This window comes from Dinoponera quadriceps, unplaced genomic scaffold (genome assembly GCF_001313825.1).
Source record: "Dinoponera quadriceps isolate SergipeBrazil2010 unplaced genomic scaffold, ASM131382v1 scaffold399, whole genome shotgun sequence".
NCBI classification, from domain to species: Eukaryota; Metazoa; Arthropoda; class Insecta; order Hymenoptera; family Formicidae; genus Dinoponera; species Dinoponera quadriceps.
The window spans coordinates 1-18,913 of NW_014554512.1; the positions used below are offsets into that span (position 1 = coordinate 1).

Genomic DNA, 18,913 nt, shown 5'->3' on the forward strand with positions numbered 1-18,913 from the left:
ACTGTACTTATAATTCATGTAAAATGAATATCAATAGCCATGTAAAGAATTTTGAGGAATATTACAAGAGCATAATAAGTTTTCAATAAACAATTTAAACGAAGAACGGAAAAACAACGAATTAGCGAAATGTGTGTAAAGTGTCGTGTATACGATACATTGCATCGGTGTTAGAATATCGATAGTTATAACAGTGATGTACTTTTTGCGCAACATTTTATACATCCTTCGCTTATTTGTACTATTCTTTTTNTAACAATTCATTGAAATCCTTTTATACTGCTCTTATAATATTCCTCAAAATCATCTGCATGACTATTATTCTTTATAGGTTTTCTGCTACAAAAATGTTTCCATACCACTATTTTTAGGTTTTTCTTCTACAAGTCTATCTAATTATATCAGTAAATCAATAAAAGTCAATCTAATTATATCAACCGTTGTCCTTATTTCTCATTGACTCGCTCGCGTTTCTCCTCCTCTTGTGCATATATAAACGCTCATTCATTCCGTGACATCACTGAGCATGTTCAGTCGTGGAGCCAACAATTCCGCGAATTACTGATGGCGCTTCTTTTTAGCTTAAACCGAGACTTCTGTCCTAGTCTTGGGAACAGCAGCAGGAGAATGAGAGAGAGGGAGAGAGAAATAAACTCTCATGCCTCGTTTCTGCTGCTAGGTATAATGTCGCCGTTAGTACCATACCCATCGTTACACACAAATATTGGTATATTTTTTAGCAGACAGCGCACTGGTCTACTTTGCTTAGCGGTCCCGAGTCCGATCCCGGTAAAAACCAAAATAATATTTACGCTCGTGTCTCCTCTCGAAAAGAAGTGGCAACCTATCGAGAGTATCTTTGCCATGAATGCCTCTCTAAAAATCTGCCGTTCGGAACCCGTTAAACCGGCGTTAAACTGTAGGGCCCATATGCCTATGTATAATCAGCGTGCGCACTACAGGCATATGAGAGAAGTCACCACGCCTCGAATACGAGGCAATAGGACTCCTCCTGCAAATAGATGATACTAGAAAGTTGCATTGCAATTTCTATCTTGATTACGAAGTAACTTCAATTATGTGATATTTTTATATTATGTGGTGACATTAATCTTTATCATAACCTTATATATACAAATTGCGTTCTTCTATAATAGCTTACAAAATAAAATTGAAGGATATCCGACTAGTAATGGGCTACCCCATGGGACGTTCCGGGATATCGTCGGAATATTTAGGTATAAAAAAGTTTTTGGAAATACTATCCGAGTTTTTAGATTTCCGAAGATATTCGGATAATAATATATTTCACTCTCTCAAAATAAGCATTCGTTAAAATGTATGATTAGCTCGTCAGAAATGTTTCGTTTAACAGTTGCACACTTAAGTGCATTGTTCAGATTGCGATAAAAATTGCAATTTTTTTACTGCACGCACAGAACGCGATTATGAAAATGGAATTAAAGAGAATTAGCTGCATACCTGATCGAAAACTTGGACAGAGTCAATGCAGATTACAGCGAGCGTAGAATTAAATAATCTGCGATTATTAAAATCCTTGATAAAATGATATGTTACAGTCAGGTGCACGGTTCGGACCGGAAGCGGAAACCGTATATAAACCGATATTTTTGTCGGACCGCAACCATAACAACACCGAAACTTTATAAAGCCTACGGAGCCGGAACCAAAATCGGTACCATTGCATTCTTTTCAGTTTTGCAGTTCTTTTCGATTTACTATTCGGTTCTACTCGGCGATTTTAAATAATCGTTTTTTTTTCATATCGTAATAAAATTCTAGTTCTCAAAAAAAAGCAGAACATTGATTAGTTATCGCGACAAATAGAAAATAATCATGAAGCATGATATTGAACAGAATAAGATTAAGAAGAAGTAATACATTCCGTCAAGTAAATCCCGGAAATTGTTCAATAAAACACAAAATATTGGTTTAATCATCCAAATTTATTATGTCGCCTTCAAAATTGGCCCCATTTGATGCGATACACTTATTCCAACGAAGAATCCAGTCGCCAAAACACTTCTTATACCAGGTGTAGAAGTTTGAACCGGATTTTTTTGGTAAAAATTACACGTCTGTTGTTTGAAAATGATAAAAAATATTTTAGTCAAAATAATGTCCATTGCTATTTATACACTTTTCCCACCTCTCCTGCAGTTTATGAATGCCACGCCAAAAAAACATTTCTTCTTTTGAAGCGAACCAGCTATCGGGCCATTTTCGTACATTTTCATACGAATTGAAGCGTTGTTCAGCGAGAGCGTGTCCCATTGATGCGAATAGATGATAATCGGACGGAGCCAAGTCTGGAGAATAAGCCGCATGCGTTAGTATTTCCCAACTGAACGCCTCGATCGTTTCCCTGACCCGTTTTGCTNGATTCACCCATGATTTCTGACGCTTAGGATTCTCAAAATATATCCATTTTTCATCACCTGTCATGATACGATGGACTTTCTTTTGTATCTGTCGAGCAGCATTTCACAAGTGGTTTTTCAATTTTCTTACTGTCTTTCATTCATGCGGAACCCATTTTCCCGCTTTCTGAATCTTTCCCATGGCTTTCAAACGAATTGAGACAGCTTTCTGCGTCACATTCAATTCATCCGCGAGTTCTTGTTGAGTTTGAGTATCATCTTCATCCAATGAGGCTTGCAATTCGTTGTCTGCGAACTTTTTCGGTGGTTCCCCACGCTCTTCGTTTCTCACGTCAAAATCACTACTTTTGAATTTTTTTAACCACTCGAAAGACTGTGTTTTACCAAGAGCATGTTCACCGTAAGCTTCGACAAACATTCGATGCGATTCTGCAGCAATTTTCTTCAAATGATGACAAAAAATCAATGCTGTCCGCAAATCGTAGTTCGTAGGCACAAAACTCGACATGTTTAAGGTTATAGAAAAATATACCGGTGTATGGAACTTGGGTTGTTGTCTGTTTAAAATCTTCGTCAGCTGTTAGAAGGAAATGATGGCGCTGCAGAAGCGCTCTTACGGCATAGACGTACTTCTACACCTGGTAAAATTAAACTTTTGTAAACATAACTGTCATACTACAAAAATAAAACTGTTCTTACAAAAATAAAGGGTTCTTAATTTTGTTTCGGTTTTTATTCTTGTGTTTTGCGCGGTCTGCCTCTTCTTCCAGTCAGCCGTGCTTCCCTAGTCGGCAGTACCTCCGGTTGCAGTATTTGGATTCAGTTTTCATGCTCCTGTTTATGTTAGCAGCGGGACGCCTTATCGCATTGAGCGATTACGGTTTCTCTTGTTTATAGTTGATCCATCGATTTTAAGACTCTCTAACGACACGCAGTATTCGGCGTTATAATTTTAATTATAATATTTAACGTGCGCGAATATACATATGCGCACGTACTTGCATCTAGTAACATAGGGATAAAATATCTATACCTAGTGAATATCTAACCTAGTGATCTATACTAATATATTATTAATGTTCCAAAATAAGTCCGGACGTTACAGTATCAATGCTGTATCGCCCAACTCTGTCGAACACAGTATTAGCCTATCATCGTTACTTAGAAATCACACTTTAGTGTTCGGAAATTCTTGACACAGGAATACACAGAAGTTGGACGATACAGTATCGATACATAGAGAAATAAGGATTTCTCCTAGAGAAATAATGTTTTCCCCCGCAATTTGTGTAGAAAAACCTTATTTTCCTGGGGGAAAACCTTATTTTTCTATATATCGATACTGCATCGCTTATATCTATCGTACACAGTGTTCCCACTATTTTCTCACCGAAATCACGAAAATACACCACGAGTGGAATTCCTGAACACAACCTATCAAAGAAATTTACACGAAGTCATATATGTGAAGCCAGCTGCACACGATGCTTGTTTTCGTGTTGGATTGCTTGTTGGCTGGGAATACTGCGTTCTGATTGGTGTATCGTCATTCATTTTCAGAAATGTACCAATCAGAACGTGGTATTTCCATCCAACAAACAATCCAGCACGTAAACAATCATCGTGTGCCACTGGCTTAATAATACTATATAGCCAGTCGCCCTATGCTGCCTATAAAGCCCATATCAGACTATGGACTAGAAGATTGAGATTGCATTAAAATTACAGCGCGTAAGCGCCCAATCAGTATAAAATTCACTAAATTTCACTAAACTTAAGTTTAGTTAACTTCTGATTGGCTAAATTGGCTAAATTGAATTCAATCCCCAATCCGTAGTGTAATACCGGCTTAAGAGAAAGCCGTCTCAGAAGTAAAGGATAGACGATGTGTAGTGCGTAGCGATCAGTGATGACATATACACACACACACACAGGATAAAATATATTTTCTTTTTCTATTGGCGGAGACGCCAATCCGACGCATGCGTATTACGTTCACAATACATTCAGAAAGAGAGGAAAATACATATTCCCGCACCCTAGTTGCGAGACGGAACTTCTCTCTCACCTTGGCTGTATAGTACTAGGTCTGTTCGTTTTCGCTGCACCGCTGAATTAGTGCAGTAAGTTGAAGTGAGAAAACATATACTCGTCTCGCATCAACTTATTGCACTAGTTCAGCGGTGCAGCGAATACGAACAGACCTACTATTATATTATGCACGGAGTGCCGCTATTGGTTGTACGTACATTGTAGCTTAGCTCAGTGTATGGTGTTCCTCGCTCTAACCGTGTTTGGTGATATCGGCGATCTCGTTGAGTCGTCAAGACAAAAGTAATATTTTCAAGAATAATAATTCATATCCCACCAAGATGTCGCAAATCTCCATGAAGCCGGGGCCGCAGCTGCAAAAGGTCGACCTAGCGAGCTTGAATCTCCAGCAACTGACGATGCTGAAACAGCAATTGGATCAGGAGCTTGGGTTGTTTCAGGACTCTTTGCACACTCTAAAGATTGCACAGAGCAGATTTCAAGAGTCGGGCGCTTGTCTCGAGAAAATCACACCTGACGTTGAAGGTGAGTCATCGAAATCCCACTACTCGGAGTTCATTTCGCTCTCCGATGTCTCGTGGATGGGTATCCGCTTTAAGGTTAGGAAACATGATACTCCGGCGAAACAAAAAACCATACAAAATGTGTTAATGAGAGAATTTTAGAATTTTTCAGAAGCTTTAAGCATTATTCTCTTAATTAGTAGCACGATTTTACGCAGTTTTGGTATGGATGAAATAGGAAAATCATCTTGGACGTATCGATGATGATACAGGAGTGTGTGATTTCTACGTGTTTTCAGGCAACGAAATATTAGTACCTTTGACAAGTTCGATGTTCGTGACCGGAAAACTGGCGGATGCGAATAATGTATTGGTGGACATCGGTACCGGTTACTATGCAGAGAAGGGTATCGAGGACGCGAAGGACTATTTCAAGAGGAGGGTGGAGTACGTCACAGAGCAAATGGAAAAGATTCAGCAGCTCGGACTCGAGAAGAGCAAGATGAGGGAAACGACGGTGGACGTGATAGAGATGAAAATTCATTGTCAAATGCAGAAGGAGACTGCAGAGCGTGCGTGAAGTGTTAGATTCCGAATGGATAATTTTATTTTGAATACCTTCCGCAACGAATACATATGTTTCGTGTGCTGCTGCTGCGCGTTCGCGCGTCACCCGCAAGATTCCCCTTAAACTCAATTCTGAGAAATATATATATGGACACAATTGGTTCATTGTAATAGCAATAAGATGGTTTGATTTAGTGTAATCAAAGCGTACACATTTTGTGATATCACCCTGTCGTATCTCATTTATTCGATTTCGTCTATTTAATAAATCAATACAGTGGCTTCTTTTCTTTTGTACAGAAATACATGCGTTCGTTAATCAATTAAGAACGTACGCCTCACTAAACGTTCGTCTTACAACTAACGTTCGCTCTTACGTAAGGTCGAGACAGTAAGGTTACTCGCTAACAAACTATCTGTTAATTTGCGCTAATTACCTAACGTTTTCCGATGAAAATGATTCCGAGGAAACGCTGAAAGGAGACATACGGGGGCTTTCAGTGTACTGAAGATCGGAAGTAACGAAGGCGATTCCTTTATTCGTATATCATCGAAATAAAATGTCGTTTATAAACGATAACAGTGTTCACCTGTAATAATGACGGAACATGCTTGCGTCAACTACAGGTGTCACAGAGGAGGTATCAAAAAATCATCGTCGGAGGATAGAAAAAGACGGTCACAACGATCTGTCGTCAAATAAGACGTCTCGGCAGTTTGGCGCGACACTTAGTCGGTCTATTACATAATAATACGACACGTTATTCGGATTACAAGTTCGTCCACGTCGGCGGACGAAGATCTCATACACGTAGATAAGTCGCTAAATTCTGTGTGTGTGTGTGTGTGTGTTTCTTTTTTCTTTTCTTTTATCCTATTTACACGAATAACATACGCTCGGTATTTATTTCAACGAAAGATTTTCCTCCCCTCTCTTGCCCGGGTGTTCTCCTGTCTGTTCTTCTTTCTTCCTTCTCATCCCATTTAATAATTTCAAAATTTTACAAACGATTTACTCCAGCTCCGTCTCGATACAATCGTGCACGTAAAACGCATTGGGGATTCATCGATGTTATCTCAGGCTGTTCAGCAGCAGTGTAGTTATAGCGGTGATGTAGAAACACTCGGCGGTGTGCTTTGCTGCGTTACCTGTGACAAAAGGATATATTGTTCGTTAGCAAACTGAAGGATCGAGACGCGCGTTTGCGTGTGATTTGAATGAGAAAGATTTATTATTACATGTAACGCACGACGCGCCGGTACGTATGTGTGTCTGTGATATGTTTCTCGCATGCACGCGCAATTAGGTCTGTTCTTTCCTTTCGCTGAATCAGTACATTTATGGAACTGAAGATGAGAAAGATGCAAAGCACTCAGGCTGCGTTCTCTTTGGACACTCACGTAAGCTTCATTCTATTTTCTTTTGGCGTGTAATAAACAATAAATATAGAACAACGCTTGCAGCGCGCGTGAGCGCTCGAAGATTGCCTCGATGGAAGGAAGAGGAGAAAAGTACGGACCTATTATTCCCGGGGAAAATCGAACTATCGGGAAAATATGATCTCGATGAAAGGAAAAGGAGAGATAAAGCGACGCTACCGATGTAGGAGGATTCTCGCGTTCCTAACACAGAGGCCAGCTTCGGACGTTCCTCGATCAGGAGTACGGCGGCCTTTTTCTGGTACAGATGAAAGACGTTGGCGTGACAAACGATGTGCAGCCTGCCGTTGTTGAAGTTATCCTGCATAGTCTCGAAGTCCAATCCCGCGACCGTCATCTGCTGCTGGTTGTCGCCGACTTTGTCCGTGATGTTCATGATGAAGCTCGAGTTCACCTGCGACGAGGAAGCGTGTACAAACTGTCGGCGCCCCGAGGATCGGTCCTCTGTCTATCTATCTCAATTCTCCGACTCCTCAGCTCATTCTCCTTCAATTTCCATTCCAGAAACACGCGAAACTCGGACGTTTCGCTCGCGAACGCGAGAGATATTTCGCGTACAAAGAGGGCCGCGTAGCTGTCGGTCGCCACTTGTTCCTCGATGATCAATGAAACGCGGCGGTGATCCGCGCGCGACCCAGCCCGCCGATGGCCGCGGAAACGGACGCGATGATTTACGAGTCTCTAAAATCAATTAACTTCCAAGTGATATACGTCGAAACCCACTTCGCTTTACGACATAGCCGTCGTGCAATCATCTCTCTTTCTAACTCCAACCCCCTCCCTCTCTCTCTCTCTCTCTCTCTTGCTGCCCTGCGCTTCTTGCGCGAGTGAATTAATAATTTATTCCTAGGAGGACCGTTCGCGGAAGTCCTCCAGTTTTCTCGTTACAGAACCTAATCGTCTAATGGTCGCACGATCCTGTTTCAATTTCCGAAACGCGGACGCAGTTTTGCCGATAGCTCGTTAGGACGAGTGGTCGCGTAAAGAATTAATTAACCGGGTAGACATAGGTGGATGGACCGAGAGAGAGAGAGAGAGAGAGAGAAAGGGGAGGAGGGGAAGGGAGAAGGAGGGAGAGAAAGAGAGAGTCCCTCGACCCTGTCGACGCGGAAGGACAGGGTGGAGCGCGACGAGGGACGAGGGTAGCAACGCCGGGTAACATCCTTACTGCTTCCTGCCGCTCGTTCGCGGCGGCAACGCCTCCTGCGGGAGCCGTGAGTGATTCGCGGCGCGTTCGGCTGTAAGTATGATGTTTATCGGATTCTTAGGACGCTCATAAAAGCGAGGCAGATTACCGGCTCGCCGAGTGAGAGTTCCGGATTAAAACGACGGCCGTTCGCGCGCCGCCGACCAGCGGGAGAGGAGGATCTTTATAATTTCCTGAATTGCCGCGCACCGCGTGTATCCGCGCGGTAACGGGTTCGCGCGATTTCGCCGATTTTCCCAAACCCTCCTCCACGGCGTCGTCCGCGTCGCGGGGATTGACCGATGTCGCATTTCCTGCCGCTTCCGTGATAGGAACGCGACTCAATTTCCACGCATCTCGTGCGGCTAACGCGGGAACCCACACCGGGAACACGTGCTCGTCGTGGCTCGTCGAGCCTCTGGGCTGACAAGTCCCCTTCTCTCGTCGGCGGACGATCGAGCGCGACGTTTCGTCCTGCGCTTAATGCGGTCGATCACGTATGAGCAATTTCGTTTAATGGGCCGGCAGGATACTCTCGTTGCTTACCGAGACCGATTAAATATTTATACGCACGCGAAGCGCAAAAAAAGGCAAGAGTGTTAAGTTCCCTCTCTCTCCCTCTCCCTCTCTCTTTCTCTCTCTCTCTCTCTACTTGAGCGGTCGGTGAACGATCGCGAGCATACACGCACACACGTTTCGCGTTTGGAAAAGTTGTAATTACGTTTTAATGGCGTTATAATTTATACGTTGCATGTATCGACTCGCGCTCGTAGCGATCGCGAATCCTCACGCTGAGAAACCGTTCGCGTTACTTAAAGTAGAAGCTTCTGTGCTGCCGGCGAACCGGAGGCAAAGTCGAACGTTTCAGGCAGCGATCGCGACGGGAATGATGAAGTTAGAGGCGCGAAATCGCGTAGTCTCTCAGCGCTCTGTTGTGTAAGCGATCGGCGAATATCGCGGGATAATCACAGCCGCGAAAAGAGAATCACCTCGGTTAGCTTGCTCCGCGATAATTAATGAGGTTAATCGAGCGGCCGAACACGCGCATCTTCCCTTCGCCGCGATAAGCGAGGGGGAGAGACGGGATTTGTGTTTTTCTCGGGCGCAGCGAAAATGCAAATTCGCCCCGCGATTATCTCATCGCGTCGGCGAGCGTGCGCTCGGGTAGTTAAAAAAATCTCATGGGCGCGCAACGACGGTGAAATATTTTAATTGGGAAAGTAATTCACGCACAGCCGGGTGCGGACAGCGCGGCACAGCGAGTTCTCGTGACAATTGTACGTCACCGTCGCGTCCTGCAACAGCGGGGAGAATTTTAATTTCTTCCTCCTCGTTATTACGCGATATTGCGTTCCGGCTGTAAAACACGATACGAAGCCGCCGAGGCTCCAATGGGGAAACTCGAGCCACCTGGAGAAACGTCGCCGACAATGCGTTCAACGGGCAACGACAAAGCGACTTCGACGGGAGAGATTTTTACAAGCCGGGGTGCTGAAAAATACGGTGACGGCTATTAAGAATGTTCCACGTTAGAGCGGCGTTTGTAAACGCATCGCCCGAATGGAACAAGCGAGTTGAAGTCGGACGTGAAGAACTTTACAAACCGACACGGCGCGCTGTCATCAGTGGCGATGACAAGCGCAGAAAGAAACAAAAGACCCGCGGCGCGAAACGTTGTATCAAGTGGACAAAGTAATGGCATACTTGAAAATCCGCTATTGTCAACCGTGGCGTTCAGCTGAATGGCCTATATGATGGAGTTAATAAACGTAAAGCGGCCTTCCTCGCCTCGAGGCCCCTCTCGATGCGAGCGCGCGACGGAGTTTATGTATTATATTACCCGTGTGATTAGATTTTATCAGGCATTATTTTGCGTTTCCAATGAATTCGAGACTCGCGCGATCCTTTCGTACTCTCGAAAGTGCAGTCGGCGTATTATCACTGAGAAGCAGTCAGCAGTCGCTGGTGATTTTCATTACAAGTACTGCATCGCAAATCGGTGAAATCTCGCTGCGAAAGTCTGTGAACAGCAGCAACTGGTCTCCATCAAAGAGATTTAATTGCAGAAAAAACAATTAAAAAAGATTATTTATTACTATTATTTGTTACTTCTTCTTTATTATCTCAATCTCGCTCTTAAGGCATTTGTCAGTGATTTTGCTTTGTATATTCTTTATTATGTTTAATTGATTTAATTTTCGTCGTGTTTGAAAAGGTGCACACACGATATATGTGCATGTATTTGCAACGAATCGTTCACTAGCCAAAATCGATGAAGGATTCAACAAAAGAGCTGAGTAAAAAGGAAGGTCTCCACTAAAAGTTAGTGAATATTCATTGATTATCGGTGCAACTGTTTCGACGATTCAATCAGTGACATTTTCGCTATTTTTTTCAGAAAATACACAGATAGAAATTATATTTTCAGTATGAGTGATAATGATCTTACATCCGCATCATCACTACCATTTTGGTGATTAAAATACAAAAAGGCTGTATTTGAAGCCGAGGATAACTCTGACTTCTGCGTATGCGCGCATTTCGCGACACCGTCCACTCGAAGGAGCAAAAGTAATTACTAACATTGTCAGCACGCTCGCAAAAATTATTCGTCATTCTCGCGTTGCGCGGGAGGAAGGATTCTCGTTGGGAAACCTCGGTGTTTATCAAAAAATCGGATTTTACATTCCGATTGAATTACTTCCGGGCCGGACGAACGATCCGATGTATTCGGGGCCGTTTACGGAAATTCGAGCTTGACGGATGAGACTTGCAAAAATTTCGCGACGGCCGGCGTGTATCCCGGGAACAAGACGCGAATTAATATTTATGCGGCTCGTCGTGAATCAGCGAGAACGCTCGAGGGGGATTCCCCGGGTGCACTTTTCGCATTCATCAACCTACCGGTGTCCCATTGACAGTCCACGTCACGTTGGCCGGAGGATTTCCCGACGGTACCGTGCAGTTTCCACGTACGGTGTCGCCGACCGCGTAGCGCGTCTTCTCCACCCGCAGCTCGGGATCGCCATTCGGCAGACCTGCAAATTCAGAGCGCCTTGTGGTAACAATCGCATATAGCGGCGTGTTTTCACGGTTACGGACAGCCATTGTTACGTCCGGTTCCTTCGGCCGATAATCGCAAAAACAGAGGCGAAAGCACCGCGCAATAGCGATCGGGATCATTGTTCGCAACGTCGGAAGGCGTTTCACGCGGAAATCGCGGAAACGGCGCTTTTTGCGGCCGTTTAGCGACCTCGACTTTAGCGTGGCGAACGTCTTTACGTCCCGGCCGTGCAATGCGTTATGTTCAACACGGCCGATACGATACGGTACGCTCGATACACGCTGATTCATTTCGAATTCAGTCGATTCAGCTCGACAATTTCAGATCAGATTCGTGGACACCCGTGGACCACCGGCGGAAACGCATCTCGATCACGCGCGTGTGTGCGCGTGCGTCCCATAAATATCACCGCTTCCTCTCACCGCGCGAAATAATCGTCGTTTGTCTCCGCGTTGACGAGGGCACCGTTTCGCTTCTGATAATTTTACACGCGCTCGAAACGCTGCCCTTTGTTAATTGCTTCGCAACGCGCGCGCGCGCGATACGACAAAAACGCGCGACTTTTATCCCCGACACAATGGCGCGGGGGTTTCCGTTTATGCGCGGATATCGCGCCGGCGCGTTCCGCATCTCGGGAAATTGAATTGAAAGAGCGAAGCGTCCGCCGTAAATTAGAAGTTACGTTTCCGTACAAAGCCCGAGAGGGCCCGGAGCGCGGTTCGCTCGCCGCGCTCGCGTATACGCGCCTTCATAAATATAAAACGCGCGCTCGCGTATAGATTTATTCAAAATCGGCCTTATCGGGGCCGCTTCGATACGAGCCGCCGCTCGTTCCCGCGTTTCGCACGCGATAAGTCAGCTGGGAGCCCCGGTCTCTCGAACGTTTCCGCGAACATCATCGTCATTAAGCGAAGTTCGCTCGCTCGCGCAACATATATATACATAACGTATCAAGTACATCTCGGGGGATCATTATAACGTCCACAGAAGGCAGTCGATTCCCTCCCGCCTCCCTCGCCGGCGGTCCGACGCAGGAGCTGTCAAGGAATTGTCTCTCACTTCCTTCCCCGGACTCGACTTCCGCCTCGGGCCGCTCCTTCCTCGCGGGATCTCGCCGCGCGACCGAGTCTCAAGGACACGGCCGAGAGGGATATTACCATTTTCAACGTGTGTCGTGTGGAACGGCATGATCGCTCAGCCTCGTGAGAACCGGGGGAGAAGGAGCGAACGAGACGGGCCATAGAGAAAGAGGGAGGGGGAGAGGGGTAGATTCGCGAGGGCCCGATCCAGTATCGAGCTTTTACGAGGAGTCCGTGATCGGTAAGAGGAGGCAATCACCTCGTCCCTTCAAAGGAGGGATCGCTACCGTGCTTGTGGCGTCGTTAGGTCGACGCACGCCGACGACGACGGCGACGGCGGTAAGGAACGGTGGGAACGAGACCCCGACGCTCCTCCGCGTCTCCTTCCTTTCCACGACCGCTGGATCGCGTCTCCCTTCCGCCCTCGCCTCGGTCCCTTTCTCCCCTCCCCTCCCCCCCCCCTCCTCTCTCTCTCACTCTCTCCCTTCGCTTAACTGCGTTTTAATTGGGCGCGATTACGGTGACAATACTAGTCGCCGTGTAGGATAATCAACGACGATAATGAAAGGCACTCTCGCGCGAAAGACATGCCGGAGAGGAGCAAGAGATAGAGAGAGAGGGAGAGAGAGAGAGAGAGAGCATGTACCTGGCAGCGCACGAGGAACAGTCGTGGCGGCAAAAAACTTAACGGGTCACGACCGAATCCGATTCATCACGGATCCTCGCGTGTCCACCCCATCGTCATCGCCACCACCGCCGTCGCGGCGGTCTCACTCGTATGGGACAATGCGAGATGCTTTTTATTGAATTTTAACAATGCGACGCGAAATAGGTGTCGCTATGCGCGAAGGACACCGGTAAAAAGCGACGGTCTCGCCGGCGGGATCGGTCGCAGCAATTATCCACGTTACCGGCGAGAATTATACGAGAAGATCATGCGCGGCCGGCCTAAACAGCGATAGCCGATGGGGAACGGCGCTCATAAATTAACATTATCCATTTAACGCTTTGATGGCACTAAATGGCGGAATTAGCGGCGGCTTTCACGCTTTTTCTCGGCCGCGGCCTGCATCGTACGGCGGATGGGCGCGGGATTCAATAAGCATCGGCCCGATCGACGGAGCTCTGTCCCGCGGACAGGTTTATTGCGCGCTGTTATCAAGGCTAATGACGCCGGGGCTTTTTGTCGCCGTGCTCGCGCGGCGGGGATAAGCGACCGCTCCAGCAGAGGAGTTACCTGTAACGTTAACGTGTAATTTCCCGCATCGCCCCGGCTGAGAGCCGCTGGCAGGCGACCGTGTATATTTTATAGGTTCCGTGACTTTATAAAATAGGAAGCCGTTCTTCTCCGCGGGTGTCACTCGAGTCCCGTGAGTTCGACAAATTTACGACGACGTCCGATACCTTACCGATCATTATCGGCCCCGTAAATCTCGCAAATTCCACAATTTATAAGATTCATGAAAAAGCCAATGTGACAATTATCGGCCCCGTGGCGTTGTAAATCGCGTGGCGTGCAATCGAGCTGTTAAATGTTGACTCGGCATGCGAGCCTCGTTATGCTCGAAATTTTTTCATTTCCGAGCTAACGCTATAAATTCCGGCGAATTTCACCTTTCGGGACCGGGTTTGTTTCTTTTTCTTTTGATAACTATTTTGAACAATTTCTACTTATTGACGATTTGTGACTTCTTATTGTATAGAATCACAGTTTTACATAGAAAGCGAGAAAGTTGTTGTTGCAAATATTCAGACAGACCAAAAATATGCAACGTAAAATGAATTATATCGCACATCTTGGAGTACTTGATGGGACGTATATATCCCATTGGGGCCCAAAGGATTAAAGGATCATTAGGGAGGATCTTGGAATGTAACATTACAAGCCACTGTTCTATACTGTTCTATCTTAATGCTGCAAATGGTTACTTATCCCCTCCATATTGAGGATTAAAGGACTTATTCAAGAATTATCAAATATTCGGTTACCTCTATATTTAATCGTTGCTTCCAATTTCTATGAGCAATGTATTAATTACGTAACTTTCACTTAATACAAACGGAACATATAAGATAAGCAAAAATTAAATGGTGAATATAAGTATGTATGAACAGAGTGTTTAACGTGAACTAAATATAATAAACTAAATTAAATTAACCTATGTTAATTTAATTAATTAACTCATGTTAAATATAAGAAATATATTATCTATAAATACGAATAAATTCTCTTAATTCATAATCGTTCTATTGTTCCTTTGATTGGTGTTGAAAATGTCCATAGGACTTGGAGTTTCAAAAGAGCTGGAAAGGAAAGAGTTGTTAGGGCAAACGAAGATAGCAATGATGTCGAATAACGTTGCGCACCGCGATAAGAATTTAAATTCGATTTCGTCACAATAACAAGACTAGATTCGGCGGAACTTGGGGAATTAATGTAGAAGCAAAATTTCGACTCGGATAATTGGGTCTGGCGCGAAGTAAAAAGAAAACGTCGACATTTCACTTCACCTTTACTTACTCGCCCCGGAAATTATTCGTTACTCGAAAGAGGCGGCTCCTTTTCGTTTGCACGAACGCACCGGGGGAAACGCGAGAAACTCGTCGGAAAAGAAAAAAAGGAAATATCACGCAAAGTATACACGAGTGCGAGAAGTGTGCTCGAGTTTAATTCGCTTTGCTGCGCGGCGCCAAATGAAAATTCGATATCACGAGACGCGCACGTTAACCCGCGCGTAGATTGCAAAAACATCAAGTGAAGAAATTAAAAAGCCGTTCTCTACGTCCAGGCTTTTACCTACAATTTTCGACGGATCTCAGCGGCGTTCAACAGTCACGGCCGCGCGCACCTCTCTCTTGACATTTTTTCCGACGCACTTTATTCCGCTGAGATGGCAGTGCTATTTTCTCCAGCAAAACGCCGCCGAGTATCGTTCCACCGAAAGTCCGACCCCTCCACTGCCCGCGATCGATTATCGCGCGTGCGATAACCCCATCGCGCGAAATTACGGTTTTTATTTTTCCCGCGAACGTCACCGTTCCACCCTGTCTTTTCGACGGCGTATTTGGGTATCGGGATTCATAGGGAGCCCGTGTTTATTCTGCTACGCGTTGAGCCGCTCGCCCGAGAGAGCCGCGCTCAGTTCTCTCACGGCGCGCGCGCGCGTCGTGTTATCTTTGCTCGGATGTAAAATACGCTTCTGGAGATACTCACTAGCTACGTGCATGTAAGCTGCAACCATTATAGTACTGAATGTGGGAGCATCTCCGGAGACCTCGCAGCGATATTTGCCGGTATGATTGGGTTGTATATCCTTCAGGACCACTCGATGCGCGTCGCTCCGATTTGTCTGAAACGTAATTAGGGGGTATTACTCTCAGTGACAGGGATAAATGTGTGTGTGTGTGTGTGTATATATATATATATATATATATATATATATGCGCCAACTGCGATATGCGCATACGCATTCGCGATGCAGCACGCACTAATCGACAAAATCCGCCGGTAATTACAATGTTTGTGCTACTTAGGCTCTGTATTATGCAAGATGTTATCATAAACATGCATATGTTATATAATATACCGTGAAATTATATCGAACCGTAGCATCATGTGCAACAAGTAACGCACTGTTGTTCCCGTTATCTGTGCGATTCGATCCGTCCATTTGACAGTTGCATTATTTATACGTGATTTATAAACTACGTTACTCTTCCTTACCCGTTACTGCTCTCTCGGCATCCGCAGCTCCCCTTTCTTTCGGTATCGCTAATGGAATTACGCTCGCATAGATGAAAACGATGCGCGCGTCGATAAAAAATTATACTTACTTTCGGCGCCAAATGTTCTCATTTTTTATTTTAACCACAAAAATAGTCCATTTTTCCAGTAAGTATTGTTATAATGTCAGTGATAATAATCTTACATGTACATGTCGCTATTACTATAAAATATTGTCAATCGAGTCGTAAGAAGCACAGCACGGATGTTTCAGTGCCATTTAATATAGATAATGTCAAATTATTAATACGGTTATCGGGGGATAAATTTTTGTTCATCGTGCATTACCCTTCCACAACCATAATAATAATTTAACATTATTAATATTAAATGTGTGCTAGAAAACATCCATGCTCTTTACAGCCCGATATTGAAGATTAACCTTCCATCGGAGCTTTTAGACTCGAACATTTCGACCGTAAAATACGTTTGGCGCCGAAAATCACGAATCTCATCAGTGCGACGGCCTCGTTGTTTACGAGAGCGGTATGTCTCCATTCAAGAGTTTGTTAAATAAATAGAGTCATGCCTTCGACATGATTATCAAGTCGAGAATAAATACCGGCAATTTTGCGAGACAATATCGCGCAATATCTCCGGCGGCGCGCATTCAATTGTCTAGATATCTCGGAAGATAAATTACATAATTACACAAGTCACTCCCGCGCGATATTGTTCGCGATATTTCATCGTTTCGCCGATAACGCAACTCCGAAGATGACGTTCTTTGTGATTTCGTCGCGGTGAGAAACTGTGCCGTTAAAAAGATCAAGATTAATAGCCCCTCTTTTCAGGGTAGCGAGCGGTGCGTGGTGGACCGACGGGCCGGACTGGGCGCGGGGGAAGAGAGCGGTGCGCGCGCGGAACGGATGAATTACATATTATTTCGTCCTGTAAAACGACCGGCGATGGTGGGAAGCGCGGGTACGCCTACTGAATTTTGAGTTAATTTAGCATCGACCGCAGAATTGACCGAGCGGTATATACGGGGTGGGCGGCAAGTGCCATTTATTGCGAATCGATCGCACTTACTCGCCCGCTTTGACGTCCTCGCGCGCTCGCTCGTCCGCGACAAACAATACCTCTCGCAACAGGGATTAATTATATGTTGCCGGTGGCAGCGTATAAATCACACAATTAATTTTGCCGTGGTTTGCTCCATGCTTGTGGCATCGACACGCTCATATGCTATATCACGGACGGGCGTATCGTTCCGAAAGAGAGCTGCCGGACCGCCGATCCCTCGGGACATCCTTAAAGCTTCCAACGACCCCGCGCTTGGAGGAAACGATATCGCCGATGCTATTACCGTAACTTCACTGTGTTTTTGACCGCCGGTCGGGACGCGGATATCCCGATCATTCTTTCTATATTACCCCCTGTGACGTCGGGGATGCTGAGAGTAAGAACGGTTAACAGCGACGGTAAGGAAACGCCCGCGTTTAGGCGTTTTCCGGAAGGAAGGCACGCGACGGTCGTACCTGTGTATATCTCGGGGCTCTTCCGAAGTTATCTAAACTGGGAAAGGAAAGAATAAGGAAAGTTTGACAACCCGAAAATTCAAGGAAATGTGAAACTCGGCGGAAATGTAGGACAGTGCACGCGGCATAAACAAAACTATTTCAAGAAGCGAGGCGTTTCCATCCTAGATGAAACGATTCACTTCGGACGTCGCGATAGAAGAGAACTTGCGAAGTCTTTCGGCTGTTAAGCTCGCCATGTCGGTCGAATGAGATCCTGACTTTTTCAGTCATTTTATTATTCGCGTAAAATCATTTTTACACGCGGAGAAAAGTAATTTGCCGGTACAATAAATTATATGTTGTCGCAATAAAATCCACGAGTTACTGTATGGACGGTAAAACGTTTTACCAAGAATACTAATTGCCATTCGCTGGATTATTCTCCTGAGATTATTTGCTGTGAGAAGTTAAGAAATTTAAGAAAGCATTAAAGCATCGGAAGAATCGTCAGAGGCATTAAATATTGATTAATCGACTGTTAATAAACATTTACAAGCAATAGGAATGATTCGAAAACTCGGAAACTGGTTGCCACATGAATTGAAAGAAAGAGACCTTAAAAGGCGTTTAACCATGTGCTAATTATTGTTTCAAAGACAGAACAGGAAGTCATTTTTCCATCGAATCGTTACCGGGGATGAAGAATAGACCCACTACGAGAATCCGAAACGACCAAAGGCATGAAGCAAGCCCGGCCAGCTATCATCATCAACGCCAAAGCGGAATATTCATGGACGGAAAGTTACGTTGTGTATTTGGGATCAAAAAGGCGGGGTGTATTATGAATTGCTGCAAGCGTGTCGGACCATCAACAGTGAATAGTTACCGAGAACAATTTAATGAATTTGAATCGAGCTTTGAAAGACGAATGTCCAGAATGTGCCAAAAGACATGGCAAAGTGATTTCGCTACACGACAATGTTTGACCACATGTTGCGAAGTCAAGTTCAAGGATACCAGTCAAGGATACGTTGGAAGCACTCGGCGGGGATGTGTTACCTCACCCGCCGTGTCCGTCAGACTTGGCTCCTTCGGATTATTATCTGTTTCGGTCCATGTAGCGTGGCCTTACTGAGCAGTTCTTCACTTCGTACGAAGATAAGAAAAATTGGCTTAAGCACTGGATCGCCTCAAAAGAACCGGAGTTCCTCCATCGCGGAATCCGCTTATTACGTGAAAAGTGGGAAAAAGTTATAGCTAACGATGGGCACTACTTTGAATAAACTATTCTTTCTGCTTCTCATGAAACACAGGTCTTTTATTTCAGAAAAAGAAAAAAACGGCGGAAACTTGTTCAACCACCCGATATTTCA

At 45.0% G+C, this 18,913-nt stretch overlaps 2 protein-coding genes across 2 annotated transcripts in view; one reads left to right on the forward strand and one right to left on the reverse strand.

Moving 5' to 3' along the window:
- Nucleotides 1-4,595: 4,595 nt before the first annotated feature.
- LOC106751721 (prefoldin subunit 5) lies at nucleotides 4,596-5,809 on the forward strand. The gene is made up of 2 exons (XM_014632769.1): nucleotides 4,596-4,979; nucleotides 5,257-5,809. Exons 1-2 carry the CDS (start codon nucleotides 4,775-4,777, stop codon nucleotides 5,535-5,537), a joined length of 486 nt encoding a protein of 161 aa, XP_014488255.1. The 5' UTR covers nucleotides 4,596-4,774; the 3' UTR covers nucleotides 5,538-5,809.
- Nucleotides 5,810-6,043: 234 nt separating this feature from the next.
- Nucleotides 6,044-18,913, reverse strand: part of LOC106751720 — a 69,658-nt gene continuing 56,788 nt past the window's right edge. The window contains exons 3-6 of the mRNA XM_014632768.1: nucleotides 15,508-15,643; nucleotides 11,055-11,188; nucleotides 7,124-7,358; nucleotides 6,044-6,673 (exon numbers count right to left, since the gene is read on the reverse strand). Coding sequence (XP_014488254.1) covers nucleotides 6,597-6,673; nucleotides 7,124-7,358; nucleotides 11,055-11,188; nucleotides 15,508-15,643 — 582 coding nt within the window. The 3' untranslated portion in view covers nucleotides 6,044-6,596. The remainder of the gene's footprint in view (nucleotides 6,674-7,123; nucleotides 7,359-11,054; nucleotides 11,189-15,507; nucleotides 15,644-18,913) is intronic.

Bases quoted from the DNA above. Each gene is read 5' to 3' on its own strand.
- LOC106751721 (XM_014632769.1), top strand. From the start codon at position 4,775: ATGTCGCAAATCTCCATGAAGCCGGGGCCGCAGCTGCAAAAGGTCGAC. The intron at 4,980-5,256 runs GTGAGTCATCGA...ACGTGTTTTCAG, and splicing joins AATCACACCTGACGTTGAAG to GCAACGAAATATTAGTACCT.